Here is a 25,394-nt window from a genome sequence, read left to right as displayed (position 1 = left end):
TCAAAGCTTTCACCACAAATGCCCTGCTTCTTTAATATTCTCGTCAGTAAATTCAGATTTCTGAAGACGTGGTAGGGGATAAAACAAACTGTGAACAAAAGCGTTAAAACACAGATCAGTCGGATGCACAGCTGCTTCAGTAACGTGTCCATGTTGGTCTTAGTGGCGAGGACTATGATGATTTGACCGTAGCACCAAAACACTATAAGAAGTGGGACAACAAACCCAGTGAAGGTCCATCCCAGACTGTAGGACAGATAGTCATAAATCCACTGATCCGTGGTGGTATCGTAACATGAGTCTGAGGAGTTTGGCTTGGATTTCTCAAAGAACATGTCCGGCAGGATCTGAATAAAAACAAGAATCCAGACCAGGACACAGATCGTCACTGAGATCTTTGTGTTTATTTTCCCCATCACCCACATGGGATGAACGATGCCGAGGTACCTGTATACACTCAAGCAGGTGAGGAATCCTATACTGCCGTAGAGGTTCATATTGAAGCAAAACCTTGTGATTTTGCAGAAGGTCTGGCCGAAGATCCACCTGCTGTTCCCAGCATAATACATAACCAAGAAAGGCAAGGTAAAGACATAAAGTAGATCCGCAACACCGAGATTGAGAATGAAAATGTTTATATTCCCAAGCTTTCCCCACTTGCAGCAGACTGACTTAAGTCCAAAACTATTAGCGAAGACTCCGACAATAAAAACCGTGACATAGACAGCTGGCAAAAACACCCGAGTGAAGGGTAAATCAATCTGAGGGCAGCTGGAAATGTTTCTTTCCTTTTCCATAGCGAATCAATGAACGACTCATCGTCCTCAGATTGTGTTCTCAGCTGAATCGTACGCCTTCCTCAGGAACGGCACAACCTTTGTATGTGTTCACATTGCACTCGCATTCACAGAGCAAATCACTCCCTCACTCCACCTCTTGCTTACTTCTTACAGTTTCAACTGCTAACAAGCATTAGCCCCATTTCAAAACTCTTCATGCAGTCTGCATTACCAACGTAAATTTTGGCCAAATAGTTAATCTCACCCCCAAAACTCACTCAGACCAAACAAAACACTTCATATAGGTCTCAAAATGAGCTAACAACAGGGAGCATTACAGACATTATGAACAGACATTTTTTTCTCATTTTGAATGTACATGTAAAAAGCACAACAAGACTGATTTAAAAATGCTGCTGTTCTTTGAATATACAATAGCACTTCATCTTTGAAAGTTACAGTACAAAGGTGAAAAAAAGAGGAAAAGGTTCCAGTGTAATACAGGGTGATATAGTAATTACTTACTGTAGGAAAATAAATAAAATAAATTCAACACATCAACAAAATGTGTAGTGAGGGATCTTAGTTCTCCCTCTCTCTTGCATTTGGCCACAAGTTCTCATCAACATTGCATCTGATGCATCTTGGAAAGTTCAGTGTGATTATCTACAGTAATCCAACAGGAGAACTGTCTCCACACTCTGCATTCATTGCCTCCAGTAAAGTCATCTGGTCATGTGAATGCTGATCATAAACTTTTCACCTCCACACAGAAAAAAAAATGATTTCCTTTTCTGCTAAAATGTTTTAAAATAATTACTGCATGAAATTTGTCATCGTTGTTTGAATGTGTTTTTAACCATTTTAGAAGCAGCGTGTTAGCATTTGAAAAATGTGCTGAAAATACATGGTGTTTTGCAGGTTGTGGAGTATGAATGACAAAAGAGTTTTGAAAAATGTGGTCACTGAATGCATTTTGTCTGAAAGCAATGAAAAATGATTCACAGTTTGGTCTGAATGTGTGAAGAGTTTTGAAAATGTGGTTTCAGTATTGAACACTGCTTGTTAGGAGTTGAAAAATTAATAACACTTCTCCACTCAAAAACAGAATGTCCACATTTTTTACTGACTATAAGTCTTGTAGCTGTAAATCTAACAATGTTCCAGATATACGGAATGTTTTTAGTCTCTTGTAATACAGCTCCCTCTGCTGGTGTAAATGCTGTGTCCACACTCATTTGTGCATCCACAGGAGAATCAGGACAAGTAGTGGATATGGCAACAGCCTGGCACAGGCTCATCACCAGGAGCAGATCTCAGTAAGTTGATTAAAGTGTCTTTTCCAAATCCCATCGCCAGGAGTTAGTACAGAGTATGACCCAGGACTGGTTTGAGCAATCACGGTAGATGGTACTCATTTTGGTCCTGAAGCATAGTTGCCTGCTCTTTGCTTTTATTTTTCTCTTGTCAACTTGTTTTTGCTGCTGATGAGTTATCACCTATTTAACCGTAGAAGTCAAAACCAGAGCACAGAGAATGCTTCAGCATGAGAAAAGTTGGAAAAGCCAGGTCTGAACCAGTGTTTCTCAATTCCAGTCCTTGGCACCCCCCCTTCCCAGAATGTTTTACATATCTTCCTGTATAAAACGAACCTCTAAAATCTTGGCAAGACAATGGCTGTTTTTCAATTCCAAGAACGCAAAGAACGGGCTTGTGTTCTTGTGGAGACCGGTCTTGTGTGGCAGCTCGGAAGAACGAACTTGGATGGACGCTCCTGAATTCTGAGACTTTGAGCGGGTTCCATAGGCTGCATTCGATGCATCCTTGATATCAAGAACACATCTGGGTACTTCAATGTGTTCTCTGTTCTTGTGTTCTTGAGGGTTTAAACCAGACTTTGACGGTTATTGATGACGTAAAGCGAGAACACTAGGAAACAAGACCGCTGAAGATCCCTTATTAAGAAACAAATAATTTGTGGCCAGGTGTCGACTTGATATGTTGTACACCACAACAGTGTAAGAAATTCATGATAGCCAACAGAGGGAAACCTTTCTTCAGGTTTTACCACTGTTCTCTCAGTAGTTATGAATGCATAACAGCAACCTCAAGCCACTTGCTCTGGGCATCTAGCACTATCAACATTTTCCCTTCAACTGGCCCAGCAAAATCCACATGTACGCACTGTCAAGGGGTCTCTGGACAGTCCCATGGGTGTAAGGGGGACAATTGAGGGTCATTTGTCACTGTCTGGCAGGATGGACATTACTAGGAACCATTCCTTATGAAAATTAGTAATGGTTTTATTATGGTTAAAGTGTGGAACTGGACTGTTTCCTATAAATCCCATGGTTAAAGTGTAGCCATTAAACTATGATTACTGCAGTAAAACCACGGTTCGTCTTCATCATAGTGCCGCTATCGCTGGATAATTCCGTCTTTGCTTTCCAGAAGCCTGCAGGGGCCTGTTTCAGAAAGGAAGTTTAGTGAAAACTCTGAGTAAATTAACCCTGAAATGAAGGAAACTCTGGGTTTTCCAATTCAGAATGTGAGGTATGTCAAACCCGAGAAAGCGGGGTAACTCAAGCCCGTTTCTAAAGGAGAGGTAACTTATACTCAGTAACCATAGTAACTTACTCTGTGAATCTAACCTGGTCGGGAGCAGGTTTTCTTTGGTAAACCCAGAGTTTATTTCGATCTCCTTCCCCTTTTAAAGCGTAAGTGGTATAACTCATTCATTCATTCATTAATACAGTAATTCATGGCACACATTTTGATCACACAGAGACCATCTCAGTGACTAATGTCATATGTGCTTTTATAGAGGATTCATGAAGAGGCTGCATTCATTCATTGGAATGTACTTTGATTTCAGGAGAGCAATTTAGGACCCGAGTGGAATTTTGTCATTTCCCTGTGCATTTTTATTAAAACTGTACCGTTTTTCTTTACAGTGAATTAGATATATCAAAATATTTCTCATCCATCCTTACATCAATAACATCAGCCACCGTATGTGTATTAGATCAGAGCATACTTTTCTATGGACGATGAGAAATGACTTAATAAAGTATATAAATAAAGTGCATGAATAAAGAAATGAATAAATACAGACATACATGCAGAAATGAAGCGATAAAGGTAATAAACAAGTAATTTTGACATGCATCCAATCCAACTGAAATCTGCTCAGAGCAGGGTTCGAACATGCGATCAGACTAATTTTGCACGAGAGTCTGATGCCCTACAGGTGTCCTATACACCATGACATCTCAATTGCGTAACTAGAGCACTTATGGCGAGTGAGAACACTTTTCACATTTCTGTTGTTTCATTCATTTAATGATTAATTTATTTGTTTATTGGTACATTTATCCATTTTTTATTTAAACTTAAGTCATTTTCAGGACATTAGTAAATCATGATCAAGTATGCAGAGCGGAAAGTGTGCCTCACTCTCAAGTGCTTTCTTGCTGCCATATTGCTTTTTTGGTGCCGTTGCCATGGTGAATCGTAATATCGGAGCTCCATTGATGATGGCTTTTTATAGTCGTGGTGCACGTGCTTAACCCAGGGTAAGCCTACCCAGAGTAAATTGAACTAACTCAAATCAGCTGTTCTGAAACCAAAAACTAAAAGTTTCTAATTTCTAAGTAAACCAACTCTGAGTTCAAGGTTTAGAGTTGGTTGAACCTCCTTATTGAAACGGGCCCCAGGGGTGATGTTTAAAGCATACTTTTCAGTCCTTTGAGATGTCACTGAGTTGATCCTCTTCATTGTCACACTTATGATTCGCAAGGTACATTAGCAAATGATTTATTGAGCCATTCCTGTGCAATTCTAGGATCAATTGTGTTTTGAAAGCATATGCTCAAACTCTGATGACAGCAAAGCTATGTGATGGGAGACACAAAATGTTGAGCATTTGATTTGTTTTGTTGATGTATATTGTGGCAGCCGAGATCTGCATTCCTAGGACTAGGGTTGGGAATCGAAAATCAATTCCAATTTGGAATCGGAATCGAAAGGCTAGGAATTGGATCGGAATCGAAAGGATTAGGAATCGGATACTTGAGATTAAAATTTGAAAAATTTCCTCTTATCAATTCCTGTGTGCATATTTTAAGAAAAGTACATGCGTTGCATGATCTGCTGATATCTCAATAAAAGCTCTTATGAAAATTATCGATATTTTTACTATAGTAAGCATAGTTTAGCTATAGAATTTGTATTAAAACACAGGAATCACAAATTAACCATAGTTGCATTATAGTAACTGCAGTTTAACCATGATGTAGTTCAACTATGATAATACAAATTGTAATAAATCAGAAAATGTGTGTTTCTATGTGTAAATATACATATATAAGCAGGCTAAATGACCATACAGGTTGATATCTAAATGTTTTACTTCAACTGTGGAATCGAAACCGGGAATCGATAAGAATCGAAATTGATAAGCAGAATCAGAATTGGAATCGATGAAATTGAAACGATTCCCAACCCTACCTAGGACACAGCCTTCAGTTTGAGAAGCACCCAATGGCATTGTTCAAATACCCACACTCAGTGTTAACAATTTAGGGATTTTGTCTCTAGGTTTAAAGGGCCCCAAATGTAGCCCTTTTACAAATTGTAATATAAATCTTAGGGGTCCACAGAATGTGTCTGTGAAGTTTCAGCTAGAGTAACGCCACAGATCTTTTATTATACTGTGGCCCACATGTCTATTTTTGGACTGTGAGGAAAAACACACTGTTTTGGTGTGTCTCTTTAAATGCAAATGAGCTGCTGGTCTCCACCCCTTTCCAGCAGAAAAAAAGTAGGGGTGCGCAATAATTTCATGATTTGTAATCTTTTAAAATGAAATAATCTTTAAATAAAATAATGTGAACTGTTCTAAATAAATGTAAGGCTTCATGTGTTTACATTGAATACTGTAAATACTTTTAATTAGGTTTATTATTAAATCTCCAAATAACATTGGAATAAATAGTATGCACACCTTACAATTCTTGTAACTTCAGAACAATTTATTAAGCATTTGGATCTCATTACTCTTCCCTATAGGTCATATTTGCATCTCTGGGTAGTTGTGGTGTTGTAAAGGGGTCATATGACATGGCTAAAACAAATATTATTGTTTCTTTTAGATCTAATGCAATGTGTATAAACGATTTAAGCTGTATTTAACACATACCATGCATGTTTGTATCTCACCTTTGCCCGGCTCTGAAAAGCGAGGTGTGCTATGATTGGCCAGTTAACCAGTGTAATGATTGGTGGAATACTGCAAGCGTGTAAAGGAAATGTAACGCCTCTTACCATATTTGGAACATCAGGTTCCTCTTCAATTGTACTGACAGGTACGCCCACCTTACTTGCGTGTACATTTGGACGGTCTTTGTCAAATCAGACCACCAACTGACGTAGATCTGTGGGGGTGTGGTTACAGGAGGCGTTTCAGGCAGGTCTGGGTGAGCATTCGCTTTTAGATCGAATGAATCTTTTGTCTAATACATGCATGGGCAACTTATAACACACCAAAGACACAGAAAAGCATGTATTTGTGCCATATGACCCCTTTAAAGAGATAGACTTATAACCCAAAGATTGCATTCCCAGTCTGGCAAGTCTGTATTTCTTAATAATGTTTTTCTGATCCTCAGCCTCCTCTACAGTAAAGGCCTTTCTCCAAATTACAATTAGTTATTGGTCTTTCAAGATAGGCCTTTTACACATCATTTAACATTTGGAAAGCCATGGCCTTGTAGTAAACAAAGTCAAAAGACACAAACAAAAAATAAAATGTTTATATTATAATATAATTTATATAATATATTTAAAAATATATGTTTATATTATATTTCAAAGGACATGTGACTTAGCCATAACATTTTAAATCTCTAACTCTGTCACAGCAGACCTTCATCCTCTACTCCAAGCATTACGCACGTTTTTCCAAAATTATGACAACTGTAGTTTCTACAATAAAACAAGTCTCCATCAGCAACTGTTGAAAATAAAGAGACAATACCAGGTCAGTTATCAGAAAACACATAAAGGTAGATTGTTTTAAGGAACATACCGTGAAGGAACAAAAAAAGAGGTTTAATAGTGCCTACAAAATTAGCAATGCAATCATATACATACACTGTATGCACAACACAATTTTGGTAAAATACCATGGTAGACACGTTAAACTAACAGTTACAAACTCAACAGATCTACACTTTATGTAACAAAGATAGCCATGATGAATATGTTTTTTACATATTTCAGTATACAAATAGTATACGTATTTAAATAATTTTTATATTGAATTAAATTATTGATTTATAGTGTTTATGGTTTTATAAACATAAATTAAATATGATCCTTGTGGTTTTCTTACCTCGAACGTGTTCTGGAACCAACATTCCCAGAGTAAGCAAGGTTTGGGTTAACCAACCCAGTGTTCAGGGTTTAGCTGACGGTAAGTTAACCATGCTTTCTGGAATACACCCAAGATGTCTTCTGCACATTCCGTTGAGAAATAAAACTAATCCACAGCGACTTCAGCGGCTCAGATGTTGAGAAAAAATAAGTGTTGCGTCCAACAACAAACATTCTTGTAGCTCACTGTAAATAGTCCAGCGTGAAAACAATGGCGGAAAGTGAACAACTCGATGAGGGTGGAGACAGCAGAGTCCATAAGCAGTCATGGGCAGGGCTTAATCAGTTTGCTGAGAGAATGCCAACAGCTCGTTCAAGAGGACTGTTGAGGTTTATTGGAGGTTTAAAAAAAAGAAATAGATGGATTTTTATCATTCTAGGATGGTTCTGTACACACACTCCTGACACACAGTTATGTCAAACAACATTGAAAAAGTTCATTTTCTACGTTAGGCACCCTTCTTCCCAACGCCTTTTGAGACATTTTTCAACCATCAAGAGCCAAATCTTGCACCTTCTTGGAAGAACCTTATCTAGATTCTGAGACTCGCCTACTGATGTACCAGTCCAGTATATTCATCTACATCAGTGAATTCACCTGCATGACATCATCTAGCGACCAACTGTAGATACTTCAAATTGAAAGTTGGGAGCACTGCACTGTCTTTGCACTTGACCACTTGCACGATGTTTTTCTATATTTGGTCCAAGCGTGCAAGTAGTATTTCTAACCCGACAAGACACACTCGGCAAATGGGAATATTTAATTAATGTAGTGTTTCAAATAAGGCTGTGATGAAAAGCAGTTGCAAATGTTTTAGAGGAAACATAACCTGACTCTGCAGTTTGCAACATAAACATTTTATTTCCTAATCATATGTCGAATTATTTAATTTTTGTTTCTTTAGCCCAAATTGCACTAAAACCACTTTTTCGTCAGTCTTTAGCAATAATGGTACAGCCTTTAAGTAAAAAAGAAAACCAACAATTGCTAAAGTGTCTCTATACACATTTAACCCCATCTACATATTACCATCTTTTTGTCATTATTTAATCCAATTTATCTTGATTTGTAAAGCAAAATGTTAGTGACTACAGGGGTTTTGACTTAATGGATCAAACGGTCTCCGTAAGCCATTATCAACATGTTCGTACATTTATCGCCAGTAATCCTAATATTCAATAATGCTCAATAACAACTAAACTCCATGACAATCCTCATATTTTATTCGGTCTCTGCTTTGTAGGTGATATTTGGGTCAGAAGAGTTTTGTTAATGTAATCTGTTATTTCCTGCCACTGAGATTGAATATGAACAGAAGCAGGTTGAATCCAGGTTGCATCTATTGGATAAACTACATTTTGCTGACATATGCTAATGATTAGTATTATTTATCTTCAACAGTAATTAAATCCAAAAAGATATATTGTAAATCAATTACAGCAGCATTATAACATTACACACATACATCATGGAAGTTTTTATGTTGCTTATCCTGTGTGAATTGACAAACAAATATCCACAGTAACAGTTATTTTACCGGCTTATGTAACTCCATCTGCAACCCAGTTATATATATGAACATTCATATTTGCACAGTTTTTTCTTATTTGTTAACATATTAATCTATATTATTTATTATTAACATAATATATTAAATATTTTGTTAATATACATATCTATACACATGCATATATGAAAAAACTGTGCAAAGGGCACATTAGAAGGGCAATTTGTTGCCTTTAACTGGTAATAAATTGGTATTACAGGTTAAAAAATCCATTATAGAAGGTCCATAACAATCAAAGTCTGGCAAACAAGGCCAGGTAAGTAAAAAATAACCACCCTAACATCTCCAAACATGAATCAATTCACCAGTTAAACATCAGAGGAATGAGAGATGTGACAAACTAAAGAAACAGAGTATATTTAATGAAACATGGAAAACTTCAGAATTACATTGCAAGAACCTCAAAAATACTTTCATTAAAAAAATCAAAATAAAAAAGTACAAAAAGGATCAAATCCATTTTCATACATTTCCAAATCGCTCTGCACGTTTTCTCTTCTTAGCCTGAAACAGATGTAATGGAGAAAGCAGACAGGATGAGTGAAACACATCAGAAGAAATATCATATTCATTAGAATAGTTTGTGTAAACTGCCCACACTCTAACTATGTGATGACAAGTAATAGAGACTACAAAAAAATACAACTGAAACACTACTTAGATTTTTTTGTCACTGTAGTTTTTATTTAAATTAAAACGGTTTTAACACCTTCAGCATACAGCAGTTGCTTTTTGCCTAGGCTTTAAGATGTTATGTTGGCATTTTATCAACAATAGCTCAGTTCTGAGAAATGACGGGCTGTTTTTCATTATTATTTGGTATATAACTTCTTTGCATGTTGTATGGATAATATTTTCTCCACAATTGATTTCAAACATGCAGACATTTCACGTATTTCACTCAAGTGACTGCTGCTCAAGCCATCATAGTGATATTAAGAAACACCATTCAGAGAGGAACTACATTTGCAGATTTTAAATAGACCATTTTTTTGTGGATTAACTTCAACTGTCCAAATTAGTAATGCGAGGTAAACAAATGGGTACATTTTAGGGGCATAAAGGTACAGGTGTTTGTCCCAAATCATCACAGTATAGATGTCGAGGTTTGCTGCATTCAGATAGACAAAAAAACAGATGTTTTGACTTCATTCTGCGCATGATATCAAAGTAGTGTGAAAACCAAAACATGTGTTTTTGTACTTCATGCACTTTCAAGTAAATCAACACAAAGTAGTGCTGAGCAGCATGAGTTTGCTGGAACATCTGATTCCTAATGACAATTTACAATTGTATCTGCTTGTCAAGTCTGACGTCATGCACCACTGCTTCCGGGTCCAAATGTTCTACCAGATGCCAAAGGGTAAACAAACGATGCTAATAATAGGAATGTAACAATACCACGGCATATAGTGACCATGGTTTGGTCCGGTCTGATGTGGGAGCAGGGTTCATGGCATGGCACCAGTAATGCTAATGAACACTTAACTTAATAAGATGAATGGTTTATTATTATAATTATCTTCATTAACTTAACTGTCTTCCAAAGAGAAATGTGAAGCCAATATAATTTTGAAAAAAAACCCAGCTCCGATTAGTCAAGTGTTCTTATTACCATTTAAGGAAGAAAATTATTTTTGTGATATATGAACCTCTTCAAGAAACTCGTAGATTGTATAACTTGGATTTGTTTTACCCGCACTGCTTTGCACTCCCGGTCAACATAGTGCGAGTAATGGATAAAAAGGCATTGCGCTTTATCGGGTGCTTAGAAGGATCCGATAAAAGACAATAGAGGCAACCTTGGAATTTTTTTGAGTACCATCCGTGTGACAGGATGGGACACAGGGTTTGATGGGGTCCATATATTCTCAAATTTTTCAACATGTAAATTGGTTACAATTAGAATTAAAGCTGCGAGCAGCGATGAACGGGACCTCGCAACAGTGCCACCGCAACCCTTTGTCACCACCACTCGTTGGCCTCCAGAACAGCAAACGGTGAGCAATGTGCATACAGTATAGGGAGTTACATTATAGAAAGACCGTCAATTATTTGCACGTACCAGATTTCCTGCTGCCAGTTTGTGGCGCAATACCGTAGGTTAATATTGACATATACTGTATAACACATCTTTCAGGGCATGACTCTTATCAAACATTTTAAGTTTGGAGCAGACTGGACAATGGGTCTCATTCACCAAGCATGCGTACGCACAAATTTGTGCATGAAACCGGCATATGAACGTTCAATGTCAAGGTCTACGCCATTTAGCATCACAAAAAAAACTTCACGTGGGACTAACCAAATAATAGTAATAATAATACATTTATTTTATATAGCGCCATTAAAAGTTTCTTTCTCAAACTGTATCTGAATATTACCATGTAGATGTCCTCAGACCAGGACTTTTATCAAATGTGTGAAGTCTGGGGCCTGTTGGACATTGTATGTCCGAGTTACAACAACTTCCTGTTCATGGCGAAACGCCAAACTTTGGCAGGCCGCCAGGGTCACGTTCCCCCACAGGAACAAAAGTCAGGATCTTCACAATTTAGCATCGCAAAGGCCTTAAGATGAGAATGACATGAATATGATGTTGATCGGATTAAAACTCTAGGAGGAGTTCGTTAAAGTATGATGGCTGGAAATTACAAAAAAATCACCAAATTGCAGAGGAAATTAAAAATAACTGACTTCCTGTTTGGTTTAGAGATTTGCTCCAATATACTTTTTTTATGATTCCGGGTGTTCTATGAGCCCACCATATTTGGTGCATGTATATTAAGCGTAGTGGTAGGGGCAGTTCTAGGTGGTGCTAACGCGCCATTTTGCCACGCCTAATTTTAAAACCCCTATCAGCCTTAAATTTTCGCCAGGTCTGATGCGAGTGCAAGTTATTGTGAGTTTTTGAGCATGTTTAGGCCCTCAAAATTTCGATCGAAGACGAAGAAGAATAAACATTACAGAAACAATAGGGCTCTGCACTCCGGTGCAAGCCACTGGTTTGCTCCCTCGTGCTCGGGCCCTAATTAAAGCAACCTGGTGCATCCGCCAGCCGTTGGCCTCAGGAAGAGCGAATGGTGGACAATGCGCATATAGGAAGTTACATTATAGAAAGACTTTAATTTATTTACATGTACCAGATTTCCTGCTGCCAGTTTGTGGCGCAGTACAGTATGTTAAAATTGACATATTTAAGATGTCTTTCAGGGCATCACTTATCAAACATGTTTGATGATAATCAAACATGGGCAGACTGGACAATGGGTGTCATTCACCAACCAAGCGGACACACATATTTGTGCTTGAAACCGGGGTACGAACGATTTCACGAACAAATCATGATTCACTAAAACGTTCGTACTAAATATTTATTCTAAATATAAGAAAAAAGATAGGAACAGCTGAAAGCACACGTACTGTACCCAAAAATCACCAGTTTCTCTCTCTCTCTGTTTTGACAAAATGTATGTTTCATCTTACACAGTGAGAGAGCAAGACAAGCTGTGTTAGACTATTGCACGAGCTGCATTGTTTCTCTAAAAACAGCCCTTTTACAGCCGGCTAGCGAGAACTCTGTAAACTGTTTGTCTGATTAAAAGGTGTTTTATTGTGTATGAGCTGATTATGAGGACTGCGTACTTGGAATTACTTGCGAGAGTGAGCATGTAGACAGCGTCACATGAGGTTGCCTGGAGTATCTTTGACTTAAGTGATGACAGGTGGTAAAGGAAAGGTTACAGTAGGCAGTAAACCCTAATATGGAGATGGACTGAGTGCGTTTTATGCAAATGACTAAACTAGTGCACGCGGCGGCTCATTCAGAATACTCCAAATTCACTAACATTAGCACGAGGTTTAGAAAAAATTCATGTTGTAAATTAGGCGGACCCTTTACATACAGCAAATTCTGCAGGCCGCCACGAACACACCCTTCATTAATTCATGTCCTTGCTTAAGAAATCAGTCAGAACGCAGGAGTGTGGGGGGGGGTCGCGCCTCTCGGATTTTGTGTTGCTGTTGATTTGAAGTCTCTTTAGCGATAGACCCATTTGTTAATCATCCCCGCTTGCTATTTGAGGAATGAATCCAGCGCTACAATTGGTCAAACTCTGCTTTTGCTGTTGCTTGATTTGACTACTGTGAGTGCACAGGAGCACCACCAGGTTTTTGCGTAGTTTACAGTGACGTATCATACCAGCGTACTTTGTCAAAATGTGTACCCGCTACGCAAAATGCATACAGGTTGGCAGGTCTGTTATGCGTGACGCAATAATTTCCCCCTCACACATATGAAATATAATCATAACATAATATCTAAATGTAGTTTAACGCACTACAGTTTTATGCATGTAGTGACTAACGGTGGCAGGCCGCATCGAACCGTGACTACAGGACCCAACATTGAAATAATAAAATCCTTATGAAACCAAAATTTACTAAGTGTGAAACGAGAAATTAGTACATTAGTACATGGACAAATTTGAGTAATTCGAGTGTTCAAACAGAAAATCTTTATTCTTTTGGTACCTCTACATCTGCTCCAGCAGCCGCCGTCATAATGCCAAACCTTTCCTTCCTTTTCTTCAGCTTTTCATCATCCTCAAACTGTGAAATCACAAAGAATGCAAATAAAAAGCACATACTAGAAGAGCAACGAATTTGTGTATGACAGTGACCGATAGACTCCCATGACCGAACAAACAAACAGCTCAAATGCAGAAAATACTTTGTTTCTTTTTTGCAGAATTTATGACCTTGCCATGGCAACAAGTTTAATACATCAAAAGAAGCAGACCAAAATTGGTCACTATATAATCAATCTAACCAGCAATAAAAGTAAAACAACAGGTGAAGAATGTGACAAAGCAATATAAAAAGAACTGTACCTTTTTAGAAACAGACGAGACATTCATGCCAAAACGTTCTGCCCTCTTCTTTAAGGCCTCAACATCCACCTGACAGAGTATCATGTTTTTAACAGCAATTTTACTCCAAAGACGAAAAGCAAAACTGGCAACCAATATACTTACATTCATTTTTGGAATGGCTGAGGTTCCTAAAAACACAAACAAATAATCAGTGCGATAATCAGACTTCAAGTCATACTCATCCTACTAATAAAACAATAATAATATGCATCATAGTCACTGGATCATTAACAGCCTTTTATTGTCTTCGATAGTGCGAGCATTTTTTGACAAATAGTCCGTGTTTACAATCTGCAAGTTTGGATTTGACTTTACTTTTTTACAGAGAGATCATTAATCACGATACAGTGTTCATTTTATGACTGCAGTTAACTTACGGTCTGTGTTTGGCTAGCGTCTAATAATCCTACTTAAATATTTCCTGTATTTTGGTCACATTTGAAGAAACCATATGGTACATTGACATCTAGTGGTTGAGCTTGGTAATCGCAGTACAAATTTAAAATATTGCAGAGACAGGTTTAGCCAAGTAACACTTCTCAGTTTCGTTTGCTTGTTATCAGAAATAATCTACAGGCACTCGATTGTTTGTGAATGTGTACCAGAAGTAAGGGCAGTTCATGAACACGTGCATGCGTAGTAACGTTTGTTTATGTTGTCACTTTGATACGTCTATACAGTGCATCCGGAAAGCTTCACTTCACTTTTTCCACATTTTGTTATGTTACAGCCTTATTCCAAAATGGATTAAATGCATTATTTTCCTCAAAATTCTACAAACAATACCCCATAATGACAACGTGAAAAGTTTGTCAATACTTTGTTGAAGCACCTTTGGCACCAATTACAGCCTCAAGTCTTTTTGAGTATGATGCTACAAGCTTGTCACACCTATTTTTGGGCAGTTTCTCCCATTTTTCTTTGCAGGACCTCTCAAGCTCCATCAGGTTGGATGGGGAGCGTCGGTGCACAGCCATTTGCAGATCTCTCCAGAGATGTTCAATCGGGTTCAAGTCTGGGCTCTGGCTGGGTCACTCAAGGACATGCACAGAGTTGTTCTGTAGCCACTCCTTTGTTATCTTGGCTGTGTGCTTAGAGTCATTGTCTTGTTGGAAGATGAACCTTCGCCCCAGTCTGAGGTCCAGAGCGCTCTCTGTAGCAGGTTTTCATCGAGGATGTCTCTGTACATTGCTGCATTCATTCCCAGTTCCTGCCGCTGAAAAACATCCCCACAGCATGATGCTGCCACCACCATGCTTCACTGTAGGCATGGTATTGGCCAGGTGATGAGCGGTGCCTGGTTTCCTCCAGACATGACGCTTGTCATTTGTTTCATCAGACCAGAGAATTTTGTTTCTCATGGTCTGAGAGTCCTTCAGGTGCCTTTTGGCAAACTCCAGGCGGGCTGTCATGTGCCTTTTACTGAGAAGTGGCTTCCGTCTGGCCACTCTGCCATACAGGCCTGATTGGTGGAGTGCTGCAGAGATGGTTGCTCTTCTGGAAGGTTCTCCTCTCTCCACAGAGACATGCTGGAGCTCTGTCAGAGTGACCATCGGGTTCTTGGTCACCTCCCTGACTAAGGCCCTTCTCCCCTGATCGCTCAGCTCTAGGAAGAGTCCTGGTGGTTCCAAACTTCGTTCATTTACGGATGGAGGCCACTGTGCTCATTGGGACCTTCAATGCTGCAGACATTTTTCTGTACCCTTCCCCAGATCTGTGCCTCGATACAATCCTGTCTCGGAGGTCTACAGACAATTCCTTGGACTTCATGGCTTGGTTTGTGCTCTAACATGCACTGTTAACTGTGGGACCTTATATAGACAGGTGTGTGCCTTTCCAAATCATGTCCAATCAACTGAATTTACCACAGGTGGACTCCAATCAAGTTGTAGAAACATCTCACGGAAGATCAGTGGAAACAGGATGCACCTGAGCTCAATTTTGAGAGTCTGTGAACTGTGAAGGCTGTGAATACTGTACTTATGTACGTGTGCTGTTTTCGTTTTTTATTTTTAATAAATTTGCAAAGATTTCAAACAAACTTCTTTCACGTTGTCATTATGGGGTATTGTTTGTAGAATTTTGAGGAAAATAATGAATTTAATCAATTTTGGAATAAGGCTGTAACATAACAAAATGTGGAAAAAGTGAAGCGCTGTGAATACTTTCCGGATGCACTGTATATCTCAATCACATACATTTTCGTGATGACGAATAACTGCAACGTCAAATTATTTTCATGCATTTTAAAGTTGTGCCTGTTCAAACTTTCAAGCAATTTCACTCAGTTGTTTCTTCTGACATACAAGCGTGCTGCCATCCGACACGCATGCACACAGACACAGAACAAAGTACTCTTTCACGTCTATTTAGCTGTAAAATGCACACAAGATTATACCAAAAACAAACAAGGTTCACATAAACCCAGTGGCTAATGTTACAAGTGAGGAAACAGTGGATGTGTATCAGGCTATCAACCATAGCATTAGCTCTTAAAGTGACAGTATAACAGAGATAGCTATAGGTTTATTAGGTTACTAAGTCTATTGATTACCAAACCACTTCACAGTAATACAGTTCAAATTTAAACCTCATTTTCTACTGGTCTTAATAAAGCAGGGCTCTAGAGTGCGACCAATTTGGTCGCACATGCGACTTTATTTCTCAATGGTGTGACTAAAAAAAATCTGAGGTCGCACCGGTGCGAGGGAGGAAAAAAAGTCTCTGCGACTCTGAAAGTCTCCCTGTGATTCAACAACAGACACACATTAGGCCCGTATCGTGGTCTAAACCAATCAGAGATAGTGAAGGGCGGACCCCCCTCTGATTGGCCGTTGTCCAGATTTTCATGTACGTGTGTGTACCAGAGGTCGAGTTAACCGAAAATTTTCTGTCATTGACAGATTTTTTTGCCAGTGATGGAAAAATCTGAAGGCCGTCCGTCCGTCAGCCATTTTGACGGATTACAAAGAGGGCAATTTGTAACTCCCCGTTCCCTTCATTAGAGCGTGATATGCTCGCGAAGGGACATGCGTGTTTTCACCTGTCATTGTTACCGACTAGACATATGTGACGCGATCTGGGAAAACCTGTCGGATGTCGCGCTGGGACGCGGGAAAGACAGTTCGCCTATCGAAGTAAACCACATAACATGAAGAATAAGGGAGTATCAATGCACATTTCCCGCCAGTCCTGTGTAAACTACGGCATGCAAAGTTTTTTCATACAATGTTTTTGTGAGATGACAGAGCTCCCCATCTGCAGCACAGGGAGTTATCCCAGGTCAGCTGCTCATGAGAGACGGACCGCGATCGCAAAACATACAAGGGATGATCAAAAGTCCAGACATTATGCACATGATAAACAAGGTAAAACTTGCATCACTGCTTATTAGTTGTTGTCCGTAATGTTTGCTAGTTTCCTTGTGTAGTGATAATGGCAGAGCTCTCGTAAGTGTGCCCTGCTCCATTTTCCTTACTTTCGTTTTATTCAAATGGTTTTGTACAGTATTTTTAGACTTCAACACTACTACATTTTTTTTTATTAAATTGTTATTAGAGTAAGTCTTTTACCACTGTAAAGTGACTTTTACTTGTGATACTGGACTGTTGTGCTTTTATTTTCATCACTTGACTTTAAACCCGTTTTTCTCCAAATTCCGTTCCTGAAAATCATAGCGCTTCAGCCGACCTCAGCCATAACTTTTGTTACATACAGGTATGAGCAAAATAAAAACTGATTTGGAAAGGGCTTGCATATGGTATCAAAAACTGTAATATATAAATTTGCACCATGTGTTGGGTTTTCCCAGATCGAATCACATATGAACATAAACATTAAAACATTAAATATATAGATGAATATAAACAACAACGGCTTTATTGGGCATTCAGTTGTATTAAAATACAACAAGTTTCGAGACGCAAGTACAGCGTGATGACGTCACGAACATACTAATTACCACCTAACGCCACCTTGCACCATAGTGACGGGTAATAATAGATTATGACGGATTTTTTTACGAGCCTGTCAGTCAAAATGACGCACAATAAAAAAGTCTAGCGCAACCTCTGGTGTGTACGTGTGAAAATGCGTGTGCTGCAGTCAGACAGAGAGAGGCGAGTTGCCTATAGGCCCGTCAGTTAAACAGTGGATGTAGCGCGGATGATGAGAGAATATGAAAAGAACGATTGACAACTTTTTTGTGAATAATGTTAAGTTAAGGCCTTATCCCTCCGAAAATCATAAGCAATGCTCTGACACGGAGCCATCAACCTCCCAGGTTATGTCAAGCCCTGGTCCATTTATCTTCAGATGGTTTAAGTTTAAGTTTCAGTTCAGTGAAGCACTTTCAGTTCAGTGAAGCACTTTAAGCACCAACACTTTTTCAGTAAGTTACCTTGTAGAATTGTGCTTCAAATAAAGAACTTTATGTGGACCAGATTGTTAGTTAATCATTTACAAGTCAATTTTGCCTATATGGACAGCGCTTTAAAAAAAAGTGAACTGTTAAAACTGCGGTGTTAAATGCAATGCGGTCGAAAATTTGGGTGCACCTAACTTTTGTGCTGGTGCACCTAAGAAAAAAAGTTAGGCGCACCAGTGCAACCAGTGCAAAAAGTTAGTCTAGAGCCCTGTAAACGCTATTAAAATGTTAACAATAATTATCAAAATCAAATTATATGAAACATTATATTGATGATTATTTTTCAGCTGTATCGCCCAGCACTAAGCCATAGTGATTTCATCATTTGTTTCCACTCGATCCAGATTTCATCTCTGGTTAACATCAATAAACAGATTACATGCCAACTCACCTTTGGAAGATTCAGGGACTGGCAAACCAAACCTAATAACATACAACAGAAAAAAAACATGAAAAACAACAATTAACATATGAAAACGCCACCAGCATTTTCTGCTCAAACAATATAAAACATGACCATGTCAACACACCTAAAGATTTTAAGCCCATTTTCCACCCCCAGCGATCGGTGGGGACGTGGCCAGATTCGAGGTCGGTTGCAACTGACATTTTGCCTGAGAAATCCACAAGTGTGCTGTCATTATGATTATTTTACATCGGAGCCTCCCTGATTCCAAATCGTAAATATGTTTCATGTTCCAAATTTACGACTCTCGATTGAGCTGCCTCTGACGGGACATCAGCAAACATCAACCCAGATGTGCTTTTATAGCTGAAGCATTGCAGCCACAATTTATTTATGTAATGTTTTATTCTTAATGTCATTCCAGCATTTAAGGCTATATTCATGGTGAGAACTAGTCAATCTTTACAAAAGTCTGTTCTATACACAAGTCGATCCATACACAAGTTGGGGGAGGAACAATTTGGAATCCTTAAAACTTCGTCTTGTCATAGCTGCGCACATACTACACAACACACCGCTGACGAGGTGCACATACCACAAAACATTCGGTGAAGAGGCATTCCCGACGATCAGCGAAAATACGTTTAATTTCATCTTCCTTCCTCCATTTATATCATCTGCACTGTGATTGGCTGGATTAGTTCCACATGGTCGTTCAATCGCGCACACAACGAGATCACTAGGCGATAATATCAAACAGGTTTGAAAATATCGTAGCATCTGGGATAACTCGAGACAGGTCCAGATCACGTTGCACACCTGCTTATACTTAATGAGCTTCAGCGACCGAAACGGGCACCAATCCGGAGGTTTTGTCACAGACCTGGGAAATCTGTCCGCGACAGCAAAATCCAGCCAAAAGTCATAGTGTGAGCTTGCCATTAATCAACCTAACCTGCATATCTTTGGGCTGTGGGAGTAAAACCGGAGCACCCAAAGTCATTGCAGCCACAAAAAAAAAACATGAACGTGGAGAAAGATAGATTTGTACAACTAAAGACCTATTCGACCAGTTATTGTTTCTCATAGGGACGCAAGATATGTTCAAAATTTACAGGGAGAAAATTGGTGATTTTATTGCCATCTGAATGCAAAATGTCTGTTTTTCTCCTACCACCCACATAAAAATCCACGGCCGAATTACCAAGTGTTTTTTGACAAAAACCAAGGTTGTATGGTAATAACAGTTTACAATGGGTGATAAATCCAAAATACTTCTGTAAATCTGTTTTGATCTCTTAAAAGCAACGAGGTGCTGCTTTTCAAGATGTTCAGGGATTCTGAAGCAATAAAAATAACAATGTTTTTTGTTATAGTAAGGTATGTTATATAATATTGATAATAGATATATTAATAAGTTAATTATATTAAGGGTGTGCAAAGCAGCCGGTATTTGTATTTGTATTTGTATTTGAGTAAAATTCAAAATAGGCGTAAAAATCCAGTTTTTTTGCGTTACACTTCTAATTTACGTTATAGTGTACGTAAACAGAGCGAACATGAGAGCACCCGACTGCAGACGTCAATAATGCAGCGTAATGGAATACTCTCCCGATCAAACTCCGCTTCCCGAAAGTTATAAACTGCCTCCGGAACCCAGTTAAGGTACAAACAATCTATTCAACAAAAATAGTGATGCACGCAGTGAAGTCTTTTTTCGCTCAGCCGAGCCTTCTCTGTTGCTGTGTGGAGCAGCCTGTGTCAGTCACCTCTTTTACCCCCCACCCCCCCGACTCCTGAATGTCACTCACTCACTCATGCGGCCATGCACTGCGGTCTCGTGAGAAAACGCAGCTTTTTGATATAAAGTTTTTCTTGTTCCCGAATACAAATATTTTTTTAAGTATTTGTTCGAAATAAGTATTCGTAAAAAACACGCTATTTGTGCCTTTCCGAATACCGTATTCGGGTTCGGCTCCACCCCTAATATATATATATATATATATATATATATTCTATAAATATATATATATATATATATATATATATATATATATATATACACTCACCTAAAGGATTATTAGGAACACCATACTAATACGGTGTTTGACCCCCTTTCGCCTTCAGAACTGCCTTAATTCTACGTGGCATTGATTCAACAAGGTGCTGAAAGCATTCTTTAGAAATGTTGGCCCATATTGATAGGATAGCATCTTGCAGTTGATGGAGATTTGTGGGATGCACATCCAGGGCACGAAGCTCCCGTTCCACCACATCCCAAAGATGTTCTATCGGGTTGAGATCTGGTGACTGTGGGGGCCATTCTAGTACAGTGAACTCATTGTCATGTTCAAGAAACCAATTTGAAATGATTCGAGCTTTGTGACATGGTGCATTATCCTGCTGGAAGTAGCCATTAGAGGATGGGTACATGGTGGTCATAAAGGGATGGACATGGTCAGAAACAATGCTCAGGTAGGCCGTGGCATTTAAACGATGCCCAATTGGCACTAAGGGGCCTAAAGTGTGCCAAGAAAACATCCCCCACACCATTACACCACCACCACCAGCCTGCACAGTGGTAACAAGGCATGATGGATCCATGTTCTCATTCTGTTTACGCCAAATTCTGACTCTACCATTTGAATGTCTCAACAGAAATCGAGACTCATCAGACCAGGCAACATTTTTCCAGTCTTCAACTGTCCAATTTTGGTGAGCTCGTGCAAATTGTAGCCTCTTTTTCCTATTTGTAGTGGAGATGAGTGGTACCCGGTGGGGTCTTCTGCTGTTGTAGCCCATCTGCCTCAAGGTTGTGCGTGTTGTGGCTTCACAAATGCTTTGCTGCATACCTCGGTTGTAACGAGTGGTTATTTCAGTCAAAGTTGCTCTTCTATCAGCTTGAATCAGTCGGCCCATTCTCCTCTGACCTCTAGCATCAACAAGGCATTTTCGCCCACAGGACTGCCGCATACTGGATGTTTTTCCCTTTTCACACCATTCTTTGTAAACCCTAGAAATGGTTGTGCGTGAAAATCCCAGTAACTGAGCAGATTGTGAAATACTCAGACCGGCCCGTCTGGCACCAACAACCATGCCACGCTCAAAATTGCTTAAATCACCTTTCTTTCCCATTCTGACATTCAGTTTGGAGTTCAGGAGATTGTCTTGACCAGGACCACACCCCTAAATGCATTGAAGCAACTGCCATGTGATTGGTTGATTAGATAATTGCATTAATGAGAAATTGAACAGGTGTTCCTAATAATCCTTTAGGTGAGTGTATATTTATAATGCATTACAAAAATAACATAAAATACACTATAATAATTATATAAATGTATTTAAAATAGAATTATAATTGATTACTAAACAATCTTAGTTAATATATGTTTTAACCAGTTAATAATATGACCAGTTAATATACTTATATATATATATATATATATATATATATACCTGTATATATATACAGGTGCTGGTCATATAATTAGAATATCATCAAAAAGTTGATTTATTTCACTAATTCCATTCAAAAAGTGAAACTTGTATATTATATTCATTCATTACACACAGACTGATATATTTCAAATGTTTATTTCTTTTAATTTGATGATTATAACTGACAACTAATGAAAATCCCAAATTCAGTATCTCAGAAAATTAGAATATTACTTAAGACCAATACAAAGAAAGGATTTTTAGAAATCTTGGCCAACTGAAAAGTATGAACATGAAAAGTATGAGCATGTACAGCACTCAATACTTAGTTGGGGCTCCTTTTGCCTGAATTACTGCAGCAATGCGGCGTGGCATGGAGTCGATCAGTCTGTGGCACTGCTCAGGTGTTATGAGAGCCCAGGTTGCTCTGATAGTGGCCTTCAGCTCTTCTGCATTGTTGGGTCTGGCATATCGCATCTTCCTCTTCACAATACCCCATAGATTTTCTATGAGGTTAAGGTCAGGCGAGTTTGCTGGCCAATTAAGAACAGGGATACCATGGTCCTTAAACCAGGTACTGGTAGCTTTGGCACTGTGTGCATGTGCCAAGTCCTGTTGGAAAATGAAATCTGCATCTCCATAAAGTTGGTCAGCAGCAGGAACTCCTTCATATTTCTTTCTCTTTCCAAGTCATGTTTGATCACGCGAGTTCCTCTGAGATCTCGTCACTCTAAAATGGTTCTAATTGGCAATGGTCTCAGGATCTGGTCAAACCATCTGATGTATGCGTTCAGAGGATTATAACGGTAAAGAACGGTTGAAAAGGTTCTAATGTCCATGCTCTCCCATGGATTTAAAATCGGTTAAGACTGGAAAATCTCCTAATGTGTGGCAAGCCTAAACTAGATCTTTAATCAATCCTCTTAATGACGTAATACATTTGTTATTAGCCCCCCCAAAAAATAAAAAATAGCAAACCTTGCGGCACGGGCGGCCCTCTTGCTGTCTGCATTGGGCTCCAGATTGAAGCGATCGGCTCTCTTCTGAAGCATCTGTGATAAACATCCAAAACTTACACGAGTCTTCAAGTCTTTACGTTATTTTTGCCATGCACTAAAGTAGGTTTTCATGCTTGATTGAATAAAAAAAAAAAATATTAAAGTAAATATAACATCACCTCAATAACTGGAGCCGGAGGGCTTATCTTCACCATTTTCTTCTCAGTTTCCCTGAAATCACAATAAACACAATAACCCATCTCGCGAGACACGAGCAAAAAGTCTCATGATATATCCAGAACGTGATGCATGATGGGACACACTTAGCCCTGAATACCGTTCGGAAGCGGTATTCAAGATAGTGTGGTTTTAGTGTGCGTTAACGGTAGGGCTGGGCGATATGGCAAAAAAGTAAACTCGATAGTTTTTTTCTATATTGATCGATAACGATATTTATTTCGATATATATTTAATTAAAAAACTGTATTTAAAGAATCTATTTTAAATACAGTTTATTAACAAAAGTTAACCTTTAACCAGTTAAAATTAAATTAAATTAATGCACTGTTGCAACACAGAGGATATTAGGCCATAAACAACATGTACCAGTTCATTCAGTCTCATTTTGACTCCATTGACTCGTTAAGTAAAGGGAGTGTTCATTCACTACATTCAACCAATGAAAGGACTCCGCTACTGGTACATTCGAACGCTATTGGCTCAGCACCTGCGCAGTGCGCACATACATAACGCTGCAATAATGTCTTGCTCGAGTATTGGGATTCATTCAATGTATTCAGTGAACCTTAAAGACATCTCACATAAACTGTAGTACATTTCTTTAATCATGCAAGCATCTTACATACAAGGTTCAATATTTTAATGTGCACACAAACTCACTTCATTACATCTCTAATCTGTACGTGGCAGTGCTGGTCTGTTTCATAAGCACCAGCTCATGTTAGCAGATATGTTAACGATGGATATAAAAACGTTTGTGCTTGAGTTTCGAAGTAACTAGCTTGCAATTGCGCCTCAAGTTTGTTTTGTTTAACCGGCGATTGCGGAAAAAAAATAAGACACTTGATAAACCGCGTGATGACAACTCGAGGTTAGTTTCACCTTTGTTTCCGCTTCCAGTAATGTTTTCCTCCTCATGTCGAGTTTTCTTTGCCATGTGCAGTATGAAATGGACTTTGTACTTTTGACGCGCATGATAAAAGCTGCACGCTGACTGACTGTTGTTGCGTTTATTTCTGCGTTCTGTTACGACTAAAATTAATCCATATCGAGTCAAAATGCCAATAGCTTATCATCGTGAAATACATTCTATCGCGATTCGATATGATATCGTTTATCGGCACAGCCCTAGTTAACGGTACTGCACTGTGGCGTTTTTAAGACACTGGACAGACTTACTTCATGTCATGTGCTCTCAAGTGGCCAAGACCGCAAGTGGGGGTATATGGACACAGCCTATAAAGTCAGGAACATACAAGTATGCTCCGTACAGCGTGAGCTTATAGGCTGCTTAGCCCTGTTTATTCGTTTACGACGTCCGCAGCACAGAGCAGAAAGTCATGTTACAAAGTTAAACGGCATGATCATTTACAGGACGAAGGGAAGCGCAAGAGAACGTTTGATACTTAATGTTTACACTTAATATAAGCATACATTTTTATTGTTTCTTTAATGATATGCTATTCGTTTTGTTAAGCAATAATGTTAATAATACATTTTGTTCAAAGAATTGGTGGGGAAATTTCCTCACACATCCCTAATGGGTACAACTTAATACTTGTATATAAAACAGTCAGCAGAAAAAATGACCAACCGTGAAACTGGAAAAATCCATTAAAAAATGTAATACAGAATTTTGGTCAAACAGTTTGCCTGTGACTAAAAATAAGACTCAAGTTTAATCTAAATACATCAATGTATACAGTGAGGGAAATAATTATTTGATCCCCTGCTGATTTTGTGAAACCTTAAAGATTTACAGAGGAGTGGACTAAAATGTATCCTGACACATGTGCAAACCTGGCGACCAACTATCAGAAATGTTTTACCTCTGTGCTTGCCAACAAGGGTTTCTCCACCAAGTAGTAGTTTGATATTTTGTCTATCAGTTAAAATAAACCTACCATAAATATGATAGACCCTTCATTTCTTTGTAAGCAGGCAAACTTACAAAATCAGCAGAGGATCAAATCATTATTTCCCTCACTGTACTTTAGATATGAGACACTTCCTGTTTCTCTGATTTCACCATAAATGTATTGCCTTGCCATGGTAAGACTGAGATATCAAAAATCTGTTTGCAATTTAGCATATTCAATGTCTTGGCATCATGTTCACCATGTTTGGTGGCCATCGAATGAATTCCCTAGGAGGAGTATTTAAA

General features: G+C 38.7%; 2 protein-coding genes across 2 annotated transcripts in view; both read right to left on the bottom strand.

Annotated features, from left to right (window-relative positions):
- Positions 1-13: 13 nt before the first annotated feature.
- On the bottom strand, positions 14-1,037 carry LOC130549551 (P2Y purinoceptor 1-like; the record flags this gene model as incomplete). Its single annotated transcript, XM_057326783.1, has 1 exon — positions 14-1,037. A coding segment is annotated over exon 1 (784 nt), but the record flags the coding sequence as incomplete, so codon positions are not given.
- Positions 1,038-9,126: 8,089 nt separating this feature from the next.
- The window catches only part of sarnp (SAP domain containing ribonucleoprotein), a 31,771-nt gene continuing 15,503 nt past the window's right edge, over positions 9,127-25,394 (bottom strand). Inside the window, exons 5-11 of the mRNA XM_057326780.1 lie at positions 23,170-23,221; positions 22,971-23,044; positions 18,537-18,568; positions 13,822-13,847; positions 13,678-13,746; positions 13,319-13,396; positions 9,127-9,289 (exon numbers count right to left, since the gene is read on the bottom strand). Coding sequence (XP_057182763.1) covers positions 9,248-9,289; positions 13,319-13,396; positions 13,678-13,746; positions 13,822-13,847; positions 18,537-18,568; positions 22,971-23,044; positions 23,170-23,221 — 373 coding nt within the window. The 3' untranslated portion in view covers positions 9,127-9,247. The remainder of the gene's footprint in view (positions 9,290-13,318; positions 13,397-13,677; positions 13,747-13,821; positions 13,848-18,536; positions 18,569-22,970; positions 23,045-23,169; positions 23,222-25,394) is intronic.

Source organism: Triplophysa rosa, unplaced genomic scaffold (genome assembly GCF_024868665.1).
Source record: "Triplophysa rosa unplaced genomic scaffold, Trosa_1v2 scaffold132_ERROPOS191807, whole genome shotgun sequence".
In the NCBI taxonomy this organism is placed as follows: Eukaryota; Metazoa; Chordata; class Actinopteri; order Cypriniformes; family Nemacheilidae; genus Triplophysa; species Triplophysa rosa.
This window is presented reverse-complemented; position numbering and strand designations above follow the sequence as displayed.